Source organism: Diabrotica virgifera, chromosome 8 (genome assembly GCF_917563875.1).
Source record: "Diabrotica virgifera virgifera chromosome 8, PGI_DIABVI_V3a".
In the NCBI taxonomy this organism is placed as follows: domain Eukaryota; kingdom Metazoa; phylum Arthropoda; class Insecta; order Coleoptera; family Chrysomelidae; genus Diabrotica; species Diabrotica virgifera.
In genome coordinates this window covers 1,308,669-1,332,955 of record NC_065450.1, presented here as the reverse complement: position 1 = coordinate 1,332,955, position 24,287 = coordinate 1,308,669, and the positions used below count along the sequence as shown (strand labels likewise).

Here is a 24,287-nt window from a genome sequence, read left to right as displayed (position 1 = left end):
AAATTTTTAAAACCTAATTAAAAAAAAGGAATATTTTTAAATATGAAAATCTCTTACTGCCTAATTAAAGATATAAATCATCCACTTGGAGCAGAGTCATATTGTTTAGGACAACATAATTAGTTAATCCTTGAAACACTATAAACAAAAATGAAAATACATTTCAATAGATATAATAATCTCGAAAAGTTCTCATCATCCTCGCTAATTATTTCTTTTACTAACACAACTGTTTTAACTAACACAATAATTTAACCATTTAAAGTTAGGCCGAATGTACTTCGTAATACTAAGGCGATTTGGCGGTTTCTAAATGTAGGCGTAGCATTCTTTAACGTAGATTAGAGGTAAGTGCAATATGCTAAGGTATATGGACGGCAACTGTAGCAGATACCGTCAAAACGCCATAGTATTTAACATTTACCGCCAAATGGCTTAGTATTTTAACTGAAAAGTGTAGATACCGCTAACAAAATTGCAATTTGATTTAAAATATAATGCTTTTACAATTTCAAAGACTTTATAAATATATACTAAATACCCTATTCTACCTAAAAATACAAAAATCTCATTTTCGATAAAAAATCAGTTACCGCCTTTGGGCTTAGCACGGCAGTATATAAAACCGGAAAAATTCCTCAGAAATGGTTGGTGTCCACCTTCCACCTTTGTAACAATACCAAAAACAATATACGCCAAAGATTGTTCGCACTATAGGACAATATCACTAATAAGCCATACCCTCAAAATATTTCTAAAGGTGATTCATGGAAGATTATACAGAAAGCTAGAATATGATATGGATGATACCCAATTTGGGTTCCGCAAAGGACTTGGAACAAGAGAGGCATTGTTTGCGTTTAATGTCCTCTCTCAAAGATGCTTAGATATGAACCTGGATATTTATTCCTGTTTCATCGACTTCGAAAAAGCGTTCGACAGGGTCCGACATGAAAAACTAATAGAATTATTGAAAAACAGAGATATAGACAGACGAGATTTACGAATTATTATCAATCTGTATTGGAATCAAAAGGAAAATATAAAGATAGAAGAACAAGAATCCGAGAATATTGATATAAAGAGAGGAGTAAGACAGGGTTGTGTTCTGTCGCCGCTACTGTTTAACCTGTACAGTGAAGCCATATTTCAGGAAGCGATAGCGGAGCTAAGTGATGGAATCTCTCTAAACGGAAGAATAGTAAATAACATAAGATTCGCTGACGACACCGTTATAATGGCAGATACCCTGGAATCGCTACAAGAATTGCTAAATAGAATTAATGATTATTGCATTCGATACGGACTAAAAATAAACAAGAAAAAAACTAAATTTATGATTGTCTCAAAAAACAGAACATTGAAATGTAAGGTTAATGATAGAGCAAACCCAAATAGAAAAAGTTAAGACATACAAATATCTGGGAACCTGGGTTGATGACAAAAATGACCAAAGCAGAGAAATTAAAGTCCGAATTGAAACTGTAAGGCAAGCATTTATAAAAATGATGACACTGCTTACAAACAAAGACCTTCAGTTGCCTCTCAGATTAAGGGCTCTAAGATGCTACATATTTTCTATATTGCTATACGGAATGGAAGCTTGGACATTGACATTGAAGAGAGAACACATAAGAATAATAGAAGAGTTCGAAATGTGGTGTTACAGAAGAATATTGAAAATTTAGTGGGTTCAAATGATTACCAATGTTGAAGTGCTACGACGTTTAAATAAGGAGTTAGAAATTATGAAAAGTATAAAAACTAGAAAACTGGAATATTTGGGTCACATTACCAGAGGAGAAAAATATGAGTTGCTGAGAATTATTATGCAAGGAAGGATCTAACGAAGAAGAAGCATAGGAAGAAAACGCATCTCCTGGCTGAGGGAACTTAGAGAATGGTTTAACTGTAGTTCATTACAACTATTCAGAGCAGCCGCCAACAAAGTGACCATAGCCATTATGATATCCAACCTCCGATAGGAGAGGAAACTTTAAGAAGAAGAAGAAGTAGCATCTAGAAGCAACATGCCAAAGTTTAATAGCAAATCAGACTATGAAGTAGGAAATTAAAAATTGCTTACATAGTTGGGTGGATGGGTGGGCAGGGTTGGAACTCGATGGCAGCTACCACCCCTTGGTGAGTTCTAGGTTATTTTGTACAATTTAATATACAAAATAATATTTGTATATTTAATAATAACATATTTATATATTTAATCTACAAAAGAAAGCGAAGAACTGCTCCAAGTGGAAAAGTCGAAAAGTACTCGATTGTTTTTAAACTTAAGTGCTAGCGGTGGGCTAAATATATCTTAAAATCGAAAATTTTTTTACATAATTAGAGAACCATATTGCATTATTTAATAGTACAGGCAAATTTACGTACAACTCGAAAACAATCAATGTAAGAGAAAAATCACAAGAGACTTTTTTTTCTCCGAATGACCCAAATGATCTAAAAAATTGTTCGAAGTGAAAGAATTATTTTTTGAATTTGTCTAAAAAAAATTGTTTAACCTTTGTCGGGCGGCGTAGGTACAATTGTAACTTTTGAGTTTTCAAATTGTGATAACTTTCCTTTTCAAAGAGGTAGAGATTTGAAACTTTGTTACATCTCTACATTTATCCAGAAGATTATGTGAACCAAATATAACGAAAAAATATTTATTTTGTTCCTAGAAGGAGGCATAAATAATTCCGACCCCCATAAAAGATGGCATAGGTACATTGTTAATTTGTTTAAATAAAGGTTATAAAATAATTATTTTGTTATTAAATGATAGTTTATTTAAATAAAAATACAAAACTGAATGTTATTGTGGATTTTCGCAACACATACATGTCGTTTTAGACAAAAATAATATTCGTCACACACAGGTAGAGAACACACTACACAACTTTTCCTCGTTTTACGCTGTTTTTTCCGTTCGTTTCGACACACATGGCAACGTCCGGTTATTGGCGTAGATCCACGAGTGCTGTGAGATACTTGAGGTGGAGCAACTACAGAAAATATTATGTTTCGTCCAAGGCCATTTCTACAGCACTACGAAGAAATTGACTCCTCATCATCATCCGGTTTTTACTTCGAGATTGAACTGAAGGCAAACAAAGATGTTTAGCAAGATCCTTTAAAAATTTCCTGCGTTGGTCCTTTGTTTTTAGTGACGGATTGTGATCTTGATATATAATGTAGGATGCTAAGCCAGTGACGTCAATCGTATTATAAAAAAGCCAACGTAATGTTCGACGCTTGACCGTATACTCACTCAGCATTTTATCTATGGTATCAACTCCCCCTCCTTTGGTTTCATTGTAGTACTTAATTATTTCCGGTTTCGCTACTTCAGTGTCTTCTACTTTGCTTGTAGTATGTATGGACGAAAGTAACACTACTTACTGCTTTATTTTTCTTTGGCACATAAGAACATACAGTAGCATAAGGATTGTATGCGAAATTAGTAGAAAAAACAGCTCTTTCCTTATTTACTTGCATATTGGTGGGTAGAAATCTTTTGTTCTTTCTAACTGTGTCCACTAAAGTCATTTGCCATGAGTTCAAGACTTAGCTAGTCCAAAACTGGTAAAAAAGTTGTCTGTTGTAACATTCCGACCAGAGCCTTTATAAGATGTGGATGTGACCAGATCCAAAACTGTTCGTTCGCCATCATAACTTGTCGTGAACCATCTGCTGCTTTTCCAATATAAAGCTGATCTTGTAAGGGATACGCATTTGATATATCACAAGCCCAAAAAACCTTGATACCATATTTAGCGGGTTTGGAAGGTATGTATTGCGTAAAACTTGTACGGCCTCTATACGGAAACAATTGTTCGTCGATGGTTATGTCTTCGAATGGTGTGTAGCCTTGTTGCAAATTTGTATTTAGCGTTGTTCAGATATCTCTTATGTGTGCAGCCTTATCGGTTTTTTGCCTTCTTTCCGGATATTTTCATTGTCAAATCTGATAAATCGTAACATGGTCTTTAAACGATCACGAGACATTGCTGCACGTATTAAGGCTATGGGTACATAATTCGCAAATATTTTACGACTATCCCTACCTTTTCTGTCTTTACATGGCAAATTACGTGTACTAAAATTCACACTGGTATGAATATGTACATATTACTAGGATGTCATTCTACTTGACAATGTCATAACTAGCTTAAAGAGATGGCTTTTGAATGTTCTTGGATAACTGTTATTTTTTGTATAATTGCAAATTATTAATTCAGTTAATGTGATAATTTTTTCACTAGCTATGCATTCAGTGATTGTAATAATATGTACCTACAACAAAACCTAAAATACTCAATCGAGAAAAGAGCAAAAGTGTTAAAGTGATTTATTTAATAATATATTGTTACTATGGAACGCTTACAATTTTGAACATCTTTAAAAACAAAATACTTGGATTACAGAATATATCTTAATGTATTCTCTGCTTCTGTCTTCCATAAATAATACACAATAAATAACTTTTTATAAAGTTCACCTCTTAAATCAATTATAGTTTATCAAATACACTATATATTAATATTATTTAATCAACAACTAAAAATATTCCCGATTCATGTCAAATAATTATTTAAAATTGTCACTGATTGTCAGTGTCTGACTGACAATATTCTATTCGACTAAGTGCGTTGTATGACAAAGATAGATTTGGAAAATATTACCACGGACATTGTGTTTATTTTTTTCGAATCTTGAAAAAACCAATAAACATTTTTGAAAAATCTAAGGACCAAATTATTACCGAGGGCCGAAAGTCCCTTAGAATAAATAAAAAGTTTATTTTGAATGAGATATTTGAAATTAAAAATAACACTTAATTTTCTCTTAGTTTTTCACCCCTGTAACTTATTAAAATAAACAATATAGAAGTTCTCAGGGACTTTCGGCCCTCGCTAATAACGTAATCTTTCATTCTGCGTTTAAATTTTTAAAAAATACTTATTAGTTTTCTCAGGATTCGAAAAAAATGAATCCCCATTTGAATAGCATTGCAGCTGAAAAAACGTACCGATCCTCTTGATAGCAGAGAATCTATACTCCACATCTCACACAAGTTTTCTTTGTTACTTCTATGTACACCAGCAACAATTAGAATACCAAAAAATGCGTTGAACTCACATTCAAATTTTTTATGTGGAGGCCGTCTTGAAGCATTTGGGAATCTTTGCTCCAATTCGTTGTTAAAAGCCTCACAGACTCTTTTGCCTTTTCTGTTTGTTTCACGCAAAATTATGTCACAAATTTCTGGGCTTATAATTGACATAAATACTTCTTTAGGTGTAAATAAGTTACTCTTAGCTGCAGGCCCACCTTTTTGTCGTAGAAGATTGCGAGGTTTTGTTTGAGCACTGCGCATTGGATCCTTACTCCATTCAGTTCCATCCTTGGATATCAAAATGTTGCTTGAAGATTGAGGTTTATTCTTTATATGCTCGTCTTAGTCGTACTCGTCTGCCTGTTCTATAATAAATCCATCTTCAATGTCGGACTCCTCAGCATTTGCTTGTGGAACGTAGCTTTCATCATCAGATGCAATAAAAACTTCTTCATCTGAATCGGATTCTTCAGCCAATTTTAGTAGTTCAGCGGACGTTAACCTGTAACAAAACGTTACATGTCATGTTATGTTAGTAACCTAGTGTGTCGGATATCTAGACTTGATCGCATCCCAAATGAATAAATAAAAAAAAAAAGAACAGGAAGAATGTACAATACCGTATATACAATAGAATCCAAACAGCATTTATGGTACGGGCATGTCATGCAAATGAATAATGAACGATGGCCAAAACAGGCTTTAAATTATATTCCATGAAATGCTGAAAGGAGAGGAAAACCAGCACTGGAATGGAGAGAAGGAATCAGAGAAATAATGAGAGATAGAGCCATAAATGAGGAAGAATGGACCGACCAAAAAAAAGGTGGAGATCGAAATGCGGGATGCGGCAGAGGCTGTAGGACCCCCGTAGACATATCTGTTAATAATCTTTAACATTACTTACCGTCATTTTGTGTACTAACATATTATCAAGAAAAAATATAAATCTACTACTAACCTCTTTCGTCGCCATTTCGGTAAACTAGATGTACAATGCTACTCTTCATAGAATTTGCTTACAACGTCTGTTTCCAAGTTTATGGTTGCACTAATTTCAATAATTTACGATAGCTATGCCGGTTCACGTAACAGAGGCTTTTAAGCTTTGTTAATGGGTATAAGATCAAATTACCTTATATTAGTATTTATTTATGGCAATATTCAAGAATTTTTACCAGTTATGACACTAATAAAATAATATTATCTTAAAATTAACACATATTTCCCTTTAGATTAAGGAATTTTTAAGAAACTATATAATATGTAGGTACAATTTATTGTACCTATGCCGTCTGTTAGAGGGGTAAGATTATGCCGATCGACAAAGGTTAAACAATTTTTCGGCCAAGGTGCCGCCTGGCACCCTTTGGATTTGTTGTAAGGACCTCTTTTTGAGTAATTTTGTGTAAAACAATCGAATCGTAATAATTTACCTAACGGCGGAGACGATAGAGCCTGGACTATATCACTATTTGAACACATCGGGTAACATTTAATTTCTAGAATCGGTTGCTCCTGCGAACCAACTTTTACTAAATAACATTGGGAAGAATATACTTTTTCTAGTTGGAGTCTACTTTTGTACTTTTACTAGTAAATGTTGAATAAAAATCTTCATTTTATATTTATAATCAACTTTCACTAAAACCAGCCGTTTGAGTTGACTCGAACTAGGAAGAGTCAACTCCAACTGGATAATCAACTTAAACTGTAACATATCGATAACTTGGTTATAATTTTAGAATAAACTTGAAAAGGCAACAACACGAAACTATTAGTGTTATCGACTTTGAAAATGCCTTAGATTGCACTAACTCAGAAAAAATGTTGAAGATCTTAAGGTTATGTGAGCTACTACCGAATTTATCAACTTAATTTAACTATTCTGTGAAGGTGTAAAGAAACATACCAAAATAAGCAGAAGGGATCACAGAAAAAATACCCATAGATAGTGGAGCGAAAAGGATTGTCAATTATCTTCTAAAAAGTGACGTTAAAAGTAAGTGATGGTCGAATAGATATTAGATCAAAAATTAAAAAAAAAACTGCAGGTATGTACATTGGGTAGAGACCAATAAAATAATTGTGAGACTATCTGGCTGAGGAAAAATCAGTAGAAAACTAGAGCTAATAAAGGAAAATAATCGTAATAAGCTAATACAAAAAATTCGAAGAAATGAGGAATGAAACAGAACTCAAAAACAGGGCAAATAAGAAACACAAATTTATACACACACAATTATTTACAGATAAGTTAGAGCCAGTAAGCTGTACCATTGTCTAGTAATATAAAATAGAAACTAACACCGAAAATATAAATTGTTAAATACTTACTTAACTCATTGTGTTTAATAACATTAACAAAATAACACTAATTATATTAAGAACGACTTACAACGATTTGTAAATGCAAAACAATATCGGTGATTCCTGTTTATAAAAATTCATTTATCTTATCTCATTGTTATCGATACATTGACCTACGAGATACACGTAACACAAGGTTGTCTATTATGCATATTTTGTGTTACACTGCTCAATAATTTAAGTGGATATTTTAAAAATATTTAGGTTATGTGTTTCAAAGTTCGAAGTAGCTAAAAGTCAAATATGTTAACCTTAAACTTTAAAGAAAAGGTTAAGTCTTGTTAAGAAAAGGTAAAAAAAATACTTTTCAATAAAATAAATAAATAGTATAAAATCATTAATACCTGGTTGCACCAACAGGTCTTAAGCTTAAGACGTGACCTAAGCTTAGCTTATTAAACATGCGCATTGCCCCATTGAGTCCTATACCGGGTGGTGAATTGGAAAACGGGCCATAGGAAACTCAGTGTAAAATCCTAAACTGTTGAATTCCTGCTTCCCTAATTATCTTACGTCAAAATGCGTCATAAACTATTTGTAGAGGATTAAAATCTTTACTAAAAACAACTGTTAAAATTGTTCTACGAATTAAACATATCCCAAAAGTTTGTAAAAATATAATACATTCTTCAGTTTTCAGCCCAAAATTAGGCCACAGATCGAGTGCAATTTGTTGCGATTATTTCATGAATAAAACTGTTCAAAACCAAAATTTTATTGTAATTAATTTATGTAAGTACAAATTAGTACAATTAAACACACAGTTGTTATAAATATGTGACGGTTGAAAGTTATCACTTTTATAATTTTTAAAACATTAATTGTCATTAATGTCACTGAATGTATTTTTTTGGTAGCAAAGAAGGGCATCTGACGCTATATACTTGACGACAGGATATTATCAAAAATTATCGGGTATAATATCACAAGAGAGTGAGAATAAATTGAAAATAATGCGACAGTTTTTCGAAAATTTGTTGTGTGGCAATATACACGAGAGCCCGCAGGGCTCGAGTGGCTATTGCCCAATGACAACAAATTTGAGATTATTTTTTAATACGTGTATTATGGATATTTTCTTAAATGTGACAGTTGTCAAAACTAGGAAACCGGTTGCCATTAAGGCCATGGGTACATAATTCGCAAATATTTCACGGCTATCCATACTATTTCTGTCTTTACACGGCAAATTACGTGTAGTAAAATTCACACTGGTATGGATACGTAAACATTACTAGAATGTCATTCTACTTGAAAATGTCATCGTTAACTTAAAGAGATGGCTTTTTAATGTTCTTGGATAACTGTTATTTGTATAGTTGCAAATTATTAATTTAGTTAATACATATGATATTTTTTTCACTAACTATGTATTCAGTGATTGTAATAATTTATATGTACAACAAAAACTAATACTCAATCGATAAAATAGGAAAAAAATGATTTTTTGATTTTTTAATAATATATTGTTACTATGGAACGCTTACAATTTTGAACATCTTTAACAACAAAATACTTGGATCACAGAATATATTATCCTGATATATTCTCTGCTTGGATCTTCCACAAATAATACACAATAAATAACTTTTTATTAAGTTCACGTCTTAAATCAATTATTTATCAAATACACTATATATCAATATTATTTAATCAAAAACTCAAAATATTCCCGATGCCATGTCAAATATTTAAAATTTTCACTCATTGTCAATGTCTGACTGACAATATGTTGACAATATTCTATTCGACTGAGTGCGTTCTAACACAAAAATAGATTTGGAAAATATTACCACGGACATTGTGTTAATTTTTTTCGGATCCTGAAAAAACCAATAAATATTTTTGAAAAATTTAAACGCAGAATGAAAGACTAAATTATTGCCGAGGGCCGAAAGTCCTTTATAATAAATAAAAAGTTTATTTTTGATGAGATATTTGAAACTAAAAATCACATTAACTTTTTTCTTAGTGTTTCACCCCTGTAACTTATTAAAATAAACATTATAGAAGTTCTCAGGGACTTTCGGCCCTCGCTAATAACGTAATCTTTCATTCTTCGTTTAAATTTTTCAAAAATACTTATTAGTTTTCTCAGGATTCGAAAAAAATGAATCCCCATTTGAATAGCATTGCAGCCGAAAATACGTACCCATCCTCTTAAACAGAAACAATCTACTTAAAAAATTATATCGGTAATTTTCTACAGTAGATAATTCTCAGTATAATTTTAATCTGATTGGACAGAATTAAACACGTGATCAAATATCTTACTATACGATTGGAAGTTAAAATTATCAAAAAATAATCAGTTTAATTTTTATTTCTGTATCTTCCTATTGGTCAGAATCTCCTATGAATGAAATATTTTTTTAAAATATATTTTATTGATGTCTTCGCCTGAATATTTGCTAAACCTGCTCATGGTGTTCGCTTTGACAAGTTGTAAAACATTAATATTATTGTGATTAATATCACTGAATTGTTATTTAATTTTAAATTTGCGTAACAATGAAGGGCGTCTGCCGGACTACTTGACGACGGGAAGCATCTAAACATTCCGTATATGTATTTGGACCATAGGAGTTTTCTATTGGTTCGTTGCAGCACGCGATAATATTTTAACCAATAGGCGGCGAGGTTCCAAATGCATATTATACGGAATGTTAGTCGGTCCCAAATTCATATACGGAATGTTACATATCGTACACCGAAAAAGATAAGTTTTTTTTAGAGTCTTTTAAAAGGAGATTGATTTTAAAATACTTGTTACTGTATTATTAAATAAAAATAAAACAATTATAGTATTTCGAATGTTATTTGGTGCGAAATTCATATACGGTATGCTAAATATTCGTAGAACCAAAAGACGATTTTTATTTAAACCAGTTAAAATGAGACTGGTTTTTAATAGTACGAGCAACGAGTTTAATAGAAATTATGCAACGAGCATTTAATGATGGTCATTATGAAGCGAGTATAAAGGATACGAAACGAGTTTCGTATAGAGTACGAGCGTCATAATGATAATTAAATGCAAGTTGTATACACGATTTTTGTTTTATGATCATTCGCAAAAAAAATATATTCAAATTTATTAATTTTGTAACGCAAACAAATTAAGTAGTTTGTCAGTCTGACAGTTTGTTTACATATTGAGAACTGTCCAGGCGTATGTATTTGACTCGCCATTGGTTACTGCGCGTGTGCCACCTTTATCGCGAATGTCATATCGCGATTCTATTAGTTAAAAATCTGTATCTTAATGAAAATCTGTATCATAATAAAGTTCATTATGATGCAGGTAGTGACATCATAATTGATATATAGGGCTTTTCATCGATTGTCATTTCTTTCGAGCTTCTGTCATGTGTCACATAATATTAATATATCTACGTCATACGTTTTTGTTTTGTATTATTGTATATACCAATAACGTATGTCGTACATAAGTAAATATATTAATATTATGTGACACATGACAGAAGCTCGAAACAAATGACTGTTAATGAAACACGTGCAAGTCATTAAAAATTCTGAGAAAGCGAAACCTTAGTCAAATAAAGAAATATGTCTCTCAAATCTGTACCATCCTATTTATGAATTTCGCACCAAATAGGTACCTAATCATTGTTTTATTATTTTTTATTAATACATTAATAAAATAGGTATTCTAAAATCAGTCTCCTTTAACTGATTAATAAAAAGTCCCATTATTTGGTCTACGAATAATTAACATTCCGCATATGAATTTCGCACCAAATAACATTCGAAATACTATAATTGTTTTATTTTTATTTAATAATACAGTAACAAGTATTTTAAAATCAATCTCCTTTTAAAAGACTCTAAAAAAACTTATCTTTTTCGGTGTACGATATTTAACATTCCGTATATGAATTTGGGACCGACTAACATTCCGTATATGCATCTGGAACCTCGTCGCCTATTGGTTAAAATATTACCGCGTGCTGCAACGAACCAATAGAAAACTCCTATGGTCCAAATATATATACGGAATGTTTAGATGCCGACGGGAAATTACCAAAAAATATTATCAGTAGTAATTACACGAGAGCTCTAAAATCGACACCCCCATCGAAAAATAGACCAAGAGACAGCGTTGAAAAATCTCTTTGAATTTACGAAAGCTAGATTTTCACAGTTGATTACTGTGAGTGCGTAGAGAAACATACTGCGGTCGGTCAAGCGAAACGTAGAACAAGGGTTACTGAGAGTGTATCCAAGTTGCTTTTCTACGAAGGTAATTAAATCCATTTACTAAGGCTGAAAATCAGTACATACATTCTAAATTAAATATAAATAAAAGTTATTATAGTCGGTCAGCTGTATGACGGGACAGAGCCGGTCGGTCGGCCCCAATAGTCGATTGTGGAAATGAAGCATTTTGGTTCCCAATTTTGTCGTCCAGCATGGATTTACTTGAAATTTTTATAGAAGGTAGGAAATAGTCCAATGATCATTTTCTATATCATGCCGCTATCATACGCTAAAACCTTGGGGGAGGTTGCCACCCCATCTCGGGGGTGGAAATTTTTTATTACATTTTAACCATGTAATTTGATGGAGAAAGTGATTCTTAAAAAAATGTTTTTTACATTTTCTTTGTAAAACTAATATTTTTCGAGTTATTCGCGCTTGAAAATAACAGTTTTTCTACGAAAAAATCGACTTTTTTAGAGGGTTGTTTGAGAATACCTCAAAAAATATTCTATATATTTTTGGCGATAAAGTTTCTTCAAAAATGATTTTGTAGGACTTTTAAAGAGCTATAAGATTTTGTAAATTAAATTCCGTAATATTCCTTAGTTTTTAATAGGGGCGGGTTTAAAGAGCTCGAATAAGGGGGTGTTTGCTGGTAAATAGAGGTTTTAAACAGCTATATCTGGCTAACTATTGACTGCAATGAAAATCTATGAACAGGGTATTTAGTCATTAAAAAAGCTACAACTTAGTTGTTAATAATTTTTTTGTATCTTTAGTATTTTCGGAGATATTTTGAAGTAAAAGGTGAAAAATACCAAATTGCAAAGATCAATTTTTCTTTAAACTCTAGGCATTTTAAATAGGTCAAACTCCTTGAGTGTATTGATAATATAAATATAAAAGGAACCACAGAAAGCGAAGACTAATTTTGAATTAGGAATGTTGTTAGGGGGTTGTTTTTACTGATTTTTTGGTAGAGTAAAGCAGGTACCGACATTTTTTTGATTATAAGTCGGTTAATTTTCATGCTGGAAACTTTTTATTATCTTTTTAAAAAGCTCTAATTGTATACTTGAAAAAAGATTATGTAAGTTTTCCTCTAAAAATGCAAATTTTTCCCATTATTTGGCGTTGAATATTTCAAGTTATGCATTTGACGAAAAAAGCTAACATTTAACATGCCGTATCTCGGTTTGTATTGGCCTTAAAGATATTATTGAAAAAGAATTTGGTTTGTGTTACTAAAAGATACAATTTTGATATCTTTAGTTTTTTTGACTAAATGAATATTTTTCGAGGTATTCTCAAAAAACCCTCTAAAAAAGTCGATATTTTCGTCGAAAAACTGTTATTTTCAAGCGCGAATAACTCGAAAAATATAAGTTTTACAAAGAAAATGTAAAAAACATTTTTTTAGAATCACTTTTTGAATCGAATTACATGGTTAAAATGTAATAAAAAATTTCCACCCCCGAGATGGGATGGCAACCACCACCAAGGATTTAGCGTATGACAGCGGCATGATATAGAAAATGATCCTTGGACTATTCCCTAGCTTCTGTGGAAATTTCAAGTAAATCCATGCTGGACGAAAAAATTGAGAGCCAAAATGCTTCATTTCCACAATCAACTATTGGGGCCGACCGACCGGCTCTGTCCCGTCATACACTGACCGAGTATAATAACTTTTTTTATATATTTAATTTAGAATGTGTGTACTGATTTTCAGCCTTAGTAAATGGATTTAATTACCTTCGTAGGAAAGCAACTTTGATACCCTCTCAGTACCCCCTGTTCTACGTTTCGCTTGACCGACCGCAGTATGTTTCTCTACACACTCACAGTAATCAACTGTGAAAAATCTAGCTTCAGTAAATTGAAAGAGATTTTTCAGCGCTGCCTCTCCGTCTAAAAGTTGTAACTCATTTTTAGCGATTTTACAGGAGAGGCAAAAAATGAAAATGTGAATTTTTAAAAATTTGACTCTTTTTGATTAGACTCTTTTACACTAATGATATATGATATTTATAACATAATAACGGATTACTGTGAGATGTATGATTTGTAATTTTATTAACTATTGAAAATCTTGAGTTTGATTGAGATATAACCTTAAGACTGAACATGATTATTCGTAGAAAAAGGTTATAACTCGCGTAACAACCATTTTACACTCTCCGTGTTAATTATTTTTCCAGTTTTACTATTAAAAGGTTGTATGTTTTGAGTTATTAGCAATATAGATAGGAGAAAATTGGTTTTTATGGCATATTTAAACAAAATATCAACTCACAATTTTCACAATTTTAATAATTGGAAATTATAAATTTTACAATAACAATAATATTCTATCACTATGAAAAAAATAACATGCTAAAAAATATCTCAAATTTTTCGCATTCCTATTGCATATTTGTAAATATTTAATTTTAGACAATTTTACTTTAATACTTTACTCTTTTACTATTAATATTTACTTCAAAATTAACATGTGTGTCTTTAAATAATAGGTTAAAATTTTGAATTTGCTTATGATTTATTTCAGTTACGGATTAAGGCTTTCCTGATGCTTTGGCTAATCATATCATGGTTATCCATTGATCTGGAGCACATACGACTTAATGCTTTTCCGTTTTTCTATAAAGGAGTGCATTGAATAACCCTCCCTGTGTGAATGTGCTATTTCAAAAAATACATGTGTAATGTTAATAATAAACTTTTTCACTACATCGAAGTACGTAGCAAAAAAAACCTATATTTATTTTGTACACTGCAACTACTATCAAAAAGGAAAAAAAGGTCCGTAAATCCTTTTTTACTTTCATTTCGATAAATTGACTTATGAGATGCACCATAATGTTTGATGACTTTATAAATTAAACGTACGTGAAACAAAGTTTTAACTCCTTTAAGGGTGATTCTCTGCAAAGTGAGTCTCATAATACAGATTTTTGGCAAACAAAAAAGTTCAAATAAGATATCAAATTTTCATTTTATTAGATGTGGTTTTTTATTAGAAAAAAGATTTTATCAAAAAACGTTCTGAATTAAGACCGGTTTTTGATTTTTTTTACAATTTTCTGAAAAGGGCAGACACGGGAATTACGCCAAGTGCATGGGAATTACAATAAAACACTAGTGATTATAAAATGTGTGTTATAATGTAAAAAGTATACAAATCAAATGTCTTTCTAACTCAAACATAAATAAAAAAAGATATATGTTTATACCTAAATATGTTTCTAAATCTTAAAAAACTAAAAAACCTTATTTTTCAAAAACGTCAAGTTCCGTTGGGTACAAATAGTAAATTCGATTGCCTTTGCAGACAAGAGTTGGATCCGGAAGAATGCGTAAAATATTATTAAAATCTACATATTATGAGATGTCTTCTTCGTCCAAACTAAATAACTTCGATTTACTTTCGCATATTTTGAGGAACATAACTTTAACTTCTCCATCTTCATCCATCTCGCTTTGGCATATAGCTGCATATTTGTATTTTTCATTGGAAACATTTTTCTTAGCGTCAATTTTAACTTCGACAAGAATGTGGCAACCTGGTTTTATTTTTGAAGACATTACAACTCCATCTTCTTCAGAATCACTGTAAACATCTTCATATCTCAACTTTGAAGTCTTGCTTGTACAGGGAACATCTTTAGAATCAAAATCTTTATACTTCAAACATCCAAGTCCATAATGATGGCATGTTTCTTCACACGTGAAACAAGACAAACTGCGAAACCAACATTTTGACGAAAATTTTGTTACTACCTGATGTACTTTCATAGTACCTTTAAAAATAAGGATATCATTTTGTTCCACTTGTTGCCTTATCTTATTAATTTCTTGTTCCGTGATGACATAAAACTTAATCTTTGCACAATTTTTCTCAAGCACGTCTATGAGTGTTCTTAGTGAATCAATATCAGATCCTTGTGCTACAATACGATCAGCAGTTCGTTTACATACCCCTCCAATACCATCAGGTGGTCCTTTTCCATGTCCAGCCTCGCAATAATTCCATGTCACCATTTTTATTTGACTGAAGTGTCGATTTAAATTTTTGACCAAAAAATTAAACATAAATTTATTGCGATATTGGGTCGCTGGGCTATCACTTAAAAAGTGAACTGTAGTGGCATCTCCTATTGAATCCTTTAGCACTGGTAATAAGTGGGCCCAAATAGCAGGAACATCATGCTTAAGACATTCTGACATCGTACAGTAAGAGGTAGGTTTAACAATAGAATCTGCAGTTGTTTTGTAGACGACGACTGTATGTAAACTGATTTGTTGCCTTGAGCCTCCGAAATGAAACGATTGTGTTTCTTGGGCATATTTTAAATTATAATTTTCGCTAAAGTCGCAGTGTATTAGGATAGATTTCTGCGAAAGTTGCTTCTTAAGGCCCGAAATTACCTGGAATTGGTGACATATTCGTGCTTCGTGTGCCAAAAATCCAGTCAATTTGGATTCAAATTCATTAATTAAAGATCCCAATGTTATTGTAACAAGAATTTTTACGGTTTTAATCGTAGTTTTATTTGTGTTACTTTTGGGGTCGTAATATCCTTCTTTTTTTGTTGACCATTTATAATATTTGACAGGCTTGTTTTTATCGTGGTTATTGTATGTTATAACAGCCTCTTGACATTTTTCACACACACGGAATAGACAATTTTCAGTCTTTTTCTCGCAGCATAAACTTTTAATAATGGTAGTCAAATTTTTTGAACTTAAAACTCCGAATTGAAATAAACTAGAAGTAATAAGCTCCATATTTGCGTGTGTAGTGCACATACAAGTATCTCTACAGGAAACTTTCATTTGCAATATCCAAAACGGACGACATCTGTAAAAAAACGCGTAGCTCACCTTAATACCTGGATAAGTATTCAAAAATCTCTTGTGAAGGTTAATCATTGTATCTGCTAAATATCGTTTCTGTTTCGTTACTTTATTTCGAGTTATGTACTCTTTTTTTCCAGCACAAATTCTCGAATTTAAATCCTCGTTAAAATACTTATGTATCTGTCGTTGAACAGTATCCATACCTACAGACCTTTTTTTTTCATGTACTAAGATAGACTTATTTTGATATTTTTTGGGGCTCAAATTCCTAAACCCAATCTTTCTTGAGCAGTATTTTTTCAATCCATATTTTCTTATAATATTTCCAGACATAAGTTTCTTTATAACTTGCTTTGTTCTATTTTGCTCACACTCTTTGTATGAATGTCTTAGTTGTTCCTCCATAACCTGACCAAAAAGAATCTTTTTCTTAATTTCATCAACTTTAAGTTTCTTTCTTGGAGTACACGGTGTTTCATCGATAATCAAATCAGTGTTCGTTAGTGGTGTTAGAGGAGTTCTAGGCTGTTTCATCTCTAGCTCTTTTTTCTGTTTTTCCGCTTTAAGTCTCTGATACCTTTTTTTGTATTTTTCTAGTGCAGCTTCTAGCTTTTTAATTTTCTCTCTTGTTTTTACTTTTTCTCTATGTCTTTTAACTCTATTTTGAATAGCCCTTCTTCGCCCAATATCGGCTCTAATGTTTTCTGGTACATTTTCTTCATCTGAAGAATTTGGGGGTGTATTGTTTTCCAAATGTTGTCCAGTCTCCTTCAGAGCTTTTTGTCTTTGTCTGAATGCAGCTAAATTAGTTCTCCATTGTTTCCTCTTCAGTCTTTGTTGTCTTGGAGTCATCTCATTGATAGATTTTTTTATTTTACTTTTTCGTTGCCTCAGATACTTTTCTTTTTCTTTTTGTTGTTGTTCAGCTCTTTTGATTGGATCTTCTCTTATTTTCCTGCGTCTTTCTCTCTCCCTTTCTCGTTTTCTTCGTAAAAGCTCTTCTTTGGAAAGTTTAGCCATGATTCTGGAAAAAAAATTAACATCAATAATAAAATAACAAGTGGTTGAAATTCCCGTGTCTTGCTTGTAATTCCCGTGTCACTAAAAAGACATGGGAATTACTGACCCGGGAATTACAAAATACGTGTTTTACGTTCATTATAAGCTTTAAAATAAAAAATTGAATAATATTATATTATAAAGCAGACTCTAAATAAGTCTAAGATTGAATGATGCATAAAAATTTGCAAAATTTGTTATTTTTACCAAAAATAAACTTACCCCGGGAATTACACTGTTGAATATTACACACGTGGTTGCAGTGCTTTAAACAGTAATACATCCACTCTCGTTGCTTTCCAATGCTTAACAAATAGGTTAGGAGTCACAGCGGTGATTCACAAGCTTCCGGCTGTCAGCGTCGTTGAAAGTAGAGACATCTATGATTTTTACAAACAATTTTTGTTTGTAACACGGGAATTACTCATTTTGCCAGGGACAAAATATATAATTTTTTTTGTAGTTGAATTTTGACTTTATGTAGCTTTGAGTTTCAAGATTTTAAATATTAAATTATTCTTTTAATCAAATTACAAACAGAGGTTGTTAAAAGTAGAAGGATAAAGAAACTGTGATGAACATATTTGTGATATGAGTTTCGGGACATGACACGGGAATTACAAATTAACATTATTTACATGAAATTATTACTAAAAATAATTTTAATTGAAAAATTATTCGAATGCACTAATTGAGTACATGTTATGCATTTCAGTAATGATTTTAGTATTATAATTAAATTATTTTTGTTCAATTTCTGATACAAAGACATGGTGAGACTCACTTTTCAGATAATCACCCTTAAAAACCTTGTTAGTTGTCAAGTATAAAGAAAGTAAATATAGAACATAATATGGAGTATCCAGTGTTACTGCCTTTTTCAGGCTAAAATTTCACACTTGAGTTAAAATACAACTTTTTTCAATGGAGTATTAGCCAAACTATTGAGAATTGACTATGTCGTTTATATTGACGTGTGCGCAATTTTTTGCTGAATTCGCCTGTGTTGAAATCTGAAAATAGATCTAACTTGAGTTACAACCTTGTTCGATGGGGGTGTCGAATTATCGATTTGTATTCCGAGTGATACTTTGACAGTTTTATTTTCACGAATTTCTGAAGGGGAGGGCAAAGTGCCACGAGGGCAAAATAAATCAATAATTTTTATGAGCTCGAGTGCAATTCGATAAGATTCTTTCATGAATAAAACTGTTTTTTAAGTCCTTTTAACTAACATTTAATTCATATCTTCACCTGATAATTTGCTTAACCTGTTAATGATGTTCAATTTGACAAGTTGTAAAACACTAATTGTCATTAATGTCACTGAATATTTATTTTTTCTTAGCAACGAAGGGCATCTGACGTAATACCTGATGACGGGAAATTATCGAAAAAAAAATTATCAGCAGTAATTGCACAAGAGCTCTAAAATTATTGAATTTTTCCCGAGTGACACTTTGACAGTTTTAATTTCACGAGCCGAAGGCGAGTGAAAATATGTCAAAGTGTCACGAGGGCAAAAATTCTATATTAATTTTAGAGATCGAGTGCAATTTTTTGCGATTATTTCATAAATAAATCTGTTCAAAACCAAAATTTTATTGTAATTTAGATATGTAAGTGCAAATTAGTACGATTAAACACACAGTTGTTATAAATATTTGACGGTTGAAAGTCATCACAGTCATCACTTTTATAATTTTTAAAACATTAATTGTTATTAACGTCACTGAATGTATTTTTTCGTAGCAACGAAGGGCATCTGACGTAATATACTTGACGACGGGATATTATTAAAAATTATCACTTTAATTTTTATTTCTGTAGCTTTCTATTGGTCAAAATCTCCTATGAATGAAATAATCGCTGTAATTTTTATCCTTGAAGCTTTCTATTGTTCAGAATATCTAAAAATGAAATATTCGCTGCAATTCTTATTTGTGTAGGTTTCTATTGGATAATCACTTGTAATTACAGAAGAGCTTTAAAATCGCCGATTTGTGTTCCGGGTGACACTTTGACAGTTTTAATTTATACATAAATTATGTCAAATTGTCGCCAAATCAATCATCATTCCTTAAGAATGAAAAATTGAGATAACCACAGAATATCGAAACACAAATGTCGCCCTTCAGGCACTAAGTACCCTTCAGGTAGGTCAAATGGACCATAGCCGCGGAATGTGAGCATCAAGGTCACGTACCGACAGACGTGGGCTTGATGGCCACACCTTTCGGGCGCTCAGCCGTCGAGGAGAACAAAATTTATTTTGCCAATTCGCCGGCTGAGTGACCGAGCACACACGGTCTGGACAGCAAGACACCGATTTAGATTGGTGCCTTGATGTCCGGAACACATTTTTTTTTTTTTTTTTTTTTAGGACTCAAGTCCAAAGTAAAGTAAAAAATTAACTTAGTCATTAATAGGGAGAAAAGCTCTTCTAGCTACCCCTAAAACCAGGTGGCTTAACCACATGAAGTAATACAAAGGGTGTCCCATTACCCAGGGCATCCAAAGTAACATTAAGATCAACGCCTCCCCATTCGGTATGTCCTTCGATGGGGAGGGGTGGAGGTATAGCTTGGGGGTCAGATAGGTACCACTCCATTACGGGGTGTGACCGGTTTGATCTTCGGACATGTGGGTTCCACTTTTCCATTGGAACACACATGTTCCCCGGGGCTGGGGTTGATACGAGCATGTGTGTGTGTGTGCAATCATCATTATCATTTAACCCAGATCTATCCACTGCTAGATATAGGTCTCCCTCAGTATTTTCTATGCATCTCTGTTTTGTGCTGTTTGCATCCAATTATTGACGATCTGTCTTATGTCATCGGACTATCTGGTTGGCGGATGACCTCTACTTCGATATGCTTCTTGTCTTGGTCTCCAGCCCAGTTGCACTTTGGAGTCATAATTCTTTCTATGGCATCCGTTACTCCTGTTCTCCGTCTTATCTCCCTGTTCGTAATTCGATCCCGACGAGAAATGCCTAACATTGAGCGTTCCATGACTCTTTGGGTAACACAAATTTTATTTCTTACTTTCTTGGTTATTGTTAAAGTGTCTGCCCCATAGGTAAGTACTGGCAACACTCACTGATTAAAGACTTTTTTTTTGAGACACATAGGCAGTTCTGACTTAAGAACATAGCTCAGCTTGCCGAGTGCCACCCAAGTGAATCCTATGCGGCGGCTTAGTTCGCACGTTTGATTATCTCTTCCTATGCCTATCTCTTGCCCTAAGTACTTGTAAGAGGTGGTTTCTTCATAGGCATGCCATTTACTGAAATCTGTTCGCTTAACACAAGATTTGTCATGATTTGTGTTTTTTTATGGTTGATTTTTAATCCAACTTGTAAGGAGGCTAGGTATAGTTTCTCCAGTTGCGATACTGCATCATCGATGCTGTCAGCAAAATGAACCAAATCAATAAAAATCGGTAATTTTAAGAGCTCGAGTGTAATTAGGTAAGATTATTTTATGAATAAAACCACTAACTTAATGGTGTTCTCTTTGACAAGTTGTAAAATACTAATTGTCTGAATGTTCACAGGAGAACAAAAAATGACATTCATGTGCGATATACTTTTCTATGAATTGTCATAAAAAAGGGGTACAGTAGGTGGTACTGTAGATCAGCGCGAAGCTTCATACTAGGTTTTCTGTATTTTTAAAATTTCTTTATATAATTGTATTATTTATTTTGAAACAAAATAAGCGATGGACTACCCCAGCTAATTGAAACAATATTCGAAAATATTACCTCAATCATCCAATATATTCATCGCTACACCCTCAGCTTAGCTCAGTCACTCAGGTGTGTATTCGTCTTGTCCTAATCTTAGATATGAACTATGAAAGTTTGGAATGAAAGCAAACAAAACAGTATTTTTAACTAATCATGTTTATTGTTCATAAAGATTTAATAAAAATATGACTTAGTAAATTGCATTAACAAATATATTCAAATTCTTGCCAAAAACTAACAATTCTGGATTACATTTATGGCTTGTGGTAGCTGATGGTACTTCTTGACGTCGAATGGTACTGCTGTGGACTTCTCTTGACCTGGGCAGATGTTGTGGCCCTAGGTCAGTGCAGCGAAAAATGTTGAGTGTTGCTACAGATGGTGGTTGTTACTGTTTGGATGCATCCTACTGTCTTTGGCTTAACGTGTCCATCACCGGTGACGAAGGCAGGTGGCTCCCGAAGGGAGAAAACGTTGATCTTTTTCCAAAAAACTGTAACAGTAAAACACATATCAACAATCAAGAAGTTAATAACCAACGTGTGCCGTCTGCCATTCTAATCGTCAGAAAGAGCAGCAGATGACAAAAATAAATTAAATGAAATTTATATGAGGAGAATAGTTAAAATTTGATTACTAAATGTGCATATATGTAAACTAAAAAGATCTATTTAAAAGTAAAACATCAGAACACATGTTCTGACATTGGGGTTAGATTAGATATAAAAAAAAATCATTAGAAAGACTGTTAGATGGAGAAAGGTAATTAATATGATAAAAATAAGAACTCACCCCAAGAGAATGAAACTCTGGAAATAGATAGTGCCCTATGGGCCTATCTCTTTATGCAGATTAATTTTTCCAGTAATTAATGAATTGTTTTTAGTCTGGTAGGATGTAGAATGACATTTTTGGATGTTGTTTTATGTGCTATTAGATTGAAAACTTAGTTTTTTTTTATTAATTTTTCCCTTCCATTTTGATTTTGTGTCAGCGAGTATAGACAAGGCGAAAACGGCGGGTTCGAAGGGAAAAATATTCCCATGAGATTTTTTTGCATAATCACATTCGTGAGACATCCCAGAATAAGGTTCAAGAAGTCGCCCACGTGAAAAGTGAGCCAATTTTTTTTAACAATTTTTTTTTAATCAAATTGCAAGAATCAATGTTTTGGCCCGGCTAATTTTTTCTTTAATTTTTTGGACCATTCTGGACAAAAAAGGTCTCTCATAATTTTTCTCTAAAGTTGATCTTTTTCGACTTATAAGCAATTTAAAATTGAAAAAAACGAAAAATGGCGATTTTCAAGGCTTAATAACTCGGTTAAAAGTTATTATTATGTAAGTCAATATATGACTAAGTCAAAGTATAAAGCCCCCCCTACAAGATCCTGAAGAAATTTTTGTCATTATTTTATTACTAAGCTGTAATTTTTAAGCAATAATAAAAAGCAACATGTACGTGTGCGGCGGCTGTCAATGCTGAGTGCAAGAGAGAAGCCCTTCCAGCAGTCCAATTGTGCATCTTACTCGCACTCACATTTACAGCTGCGTCAATACGATCTAACCGCTCATTGTTACTAATTAAAAATAACAGCTTAGTACACTGACAAAGATTTCTTCAGGATCATGTAGCGGCGACTTTAAACTTTGATTTAGTCACTTTCTGACTTTCATAACAATAATTTTTAACCGAGTTATTATATTCAAATTTTAAATTGCTTATAACTCGAAAAATATCAACTTTAGAGAAAAATTATAAGAAATTTTTTGTCCAGAATGGTTCAAAAAACCTAAAAAAAATTATTCCGGGCCAAAAATATTGATTTTTGCAATTTGACAAAAAAAAATTGTTAAAAAAAATTGGCCCACTTTTCACGTGGGCAACTTCTTGAACCTTATTCTGGGATGTCTCACGAATGTGATTATGCAAAAATATCTCATGGGAATATTTTTCCCAACGAACCCGCCGTTTCCGCCTTGTCTAGTAGGGATGAAGTGTCACTTTCATGACAGTGCGACGTAGGCAGTGGCGGGCATGTTCCGTATTGAAAAACAGATACTTACAGAATAAGAATCTATGGGGTACGTTCAGTATGTTTAGTTGATGATTTAAATAAAAGGGATATATTAAATAGAAGATAATAAAAGAGGATAATAAAAGAGGGTGCCAACGAGTTTTTAACGAAGAAAACTGGTAAAACAAATAGAAGAAAATTATTGTTAATGAAATATTAAAGAAAATAAGATAAAATAATTATTTAAAAATAAAATATCAAAGATGTGACGTTTGTAACGTTACAATTTATTATTTATATTTTAAACAAATTATATAGGTACCCACAAAATATTAAAAAATATTTATAAAATTGAATGCGGCAACTTTAAGCTTCGTTCAGAACAAATTTTAATCCCGAATTTGATGTAAATCTTTATCTTTATCTTGATCGTTTTCAAGGAAAGAAAAACAATGTATAATTTTTAATTAAACCTTTCTTTTCTATCGAATTAGTTATTCTAAATATTCGCTTATGAAGCCTTCTTAATCAATTGAACGCTACTAATAATCTCGATACAAATATTCATCTTTTGCCTTAGTGTTTTGTAATCTAAAACTATTAGTTTTCGTGTATGTAAATGTGATGTTAAAACTGGTGAATATTTTTCCATAAATAATCGTAGTAAGATTAGAGTAAAACTAAATGGCGTATATTTGATTTTATTGGGAAAAACATTTTTCAATAAATTTGAAAACCATGATAAAATTCGATATTGAATAATAATACATATTTAAAAAAATCGAAAGGATGCTTTGATAAAAATAGACTTAAATTCTTACTTACATATCACAATCAATTTTGTGTCTTTACACTGTCCTATTTTTCATCTGGTGTATT

The 24,287-nt window shown here is 32.3% G+C and overlaps 2 protein-coding genes across 19 annotated transcripts in view; one reads left to right on the top strand and one right to left on the bottom strand.

The window, feature by feature from the left end:
• LOC114337881 (D-aspartate oxidase) overlaps positions 1–7,603 on the bottom strand; it is a 47,908-nt gene extending 40,305 nt beyond the window's left edge. The window contains exons 1-2 of one of the 4 annotated variants that reach the window (XM_050658573.1): positions 7,460–7,513; positions 5,338–5,624 (exon numbers count right to left, since the gene is read on the bottom strand). In XM_050658573.1, coding sequence (XP_050514530.1) covers positions 5,338–5,409 — 72 coding nt within the window. In that variant the 5' untranslated portion in view covers positions 5,410–5,624; positions 7,460–7,513. Of the gene's footprint in view, positions 1–5,337; positions 5,625–7,459 lie in introns of those variants that run through there. The other 3 variants (XM_050658575.1, XM_050658576.1, XM_050658574.1) reach the window with 3 other exon arrangements.
• The window catches only part of LOC114337883 (prominin-1), a 940,102-nt gene that overhangs the window by 89,646 nt on the left and 826,169 nt on the right, over positions 1–24,287 (top strand). The window lies entirely within an intron of this gene.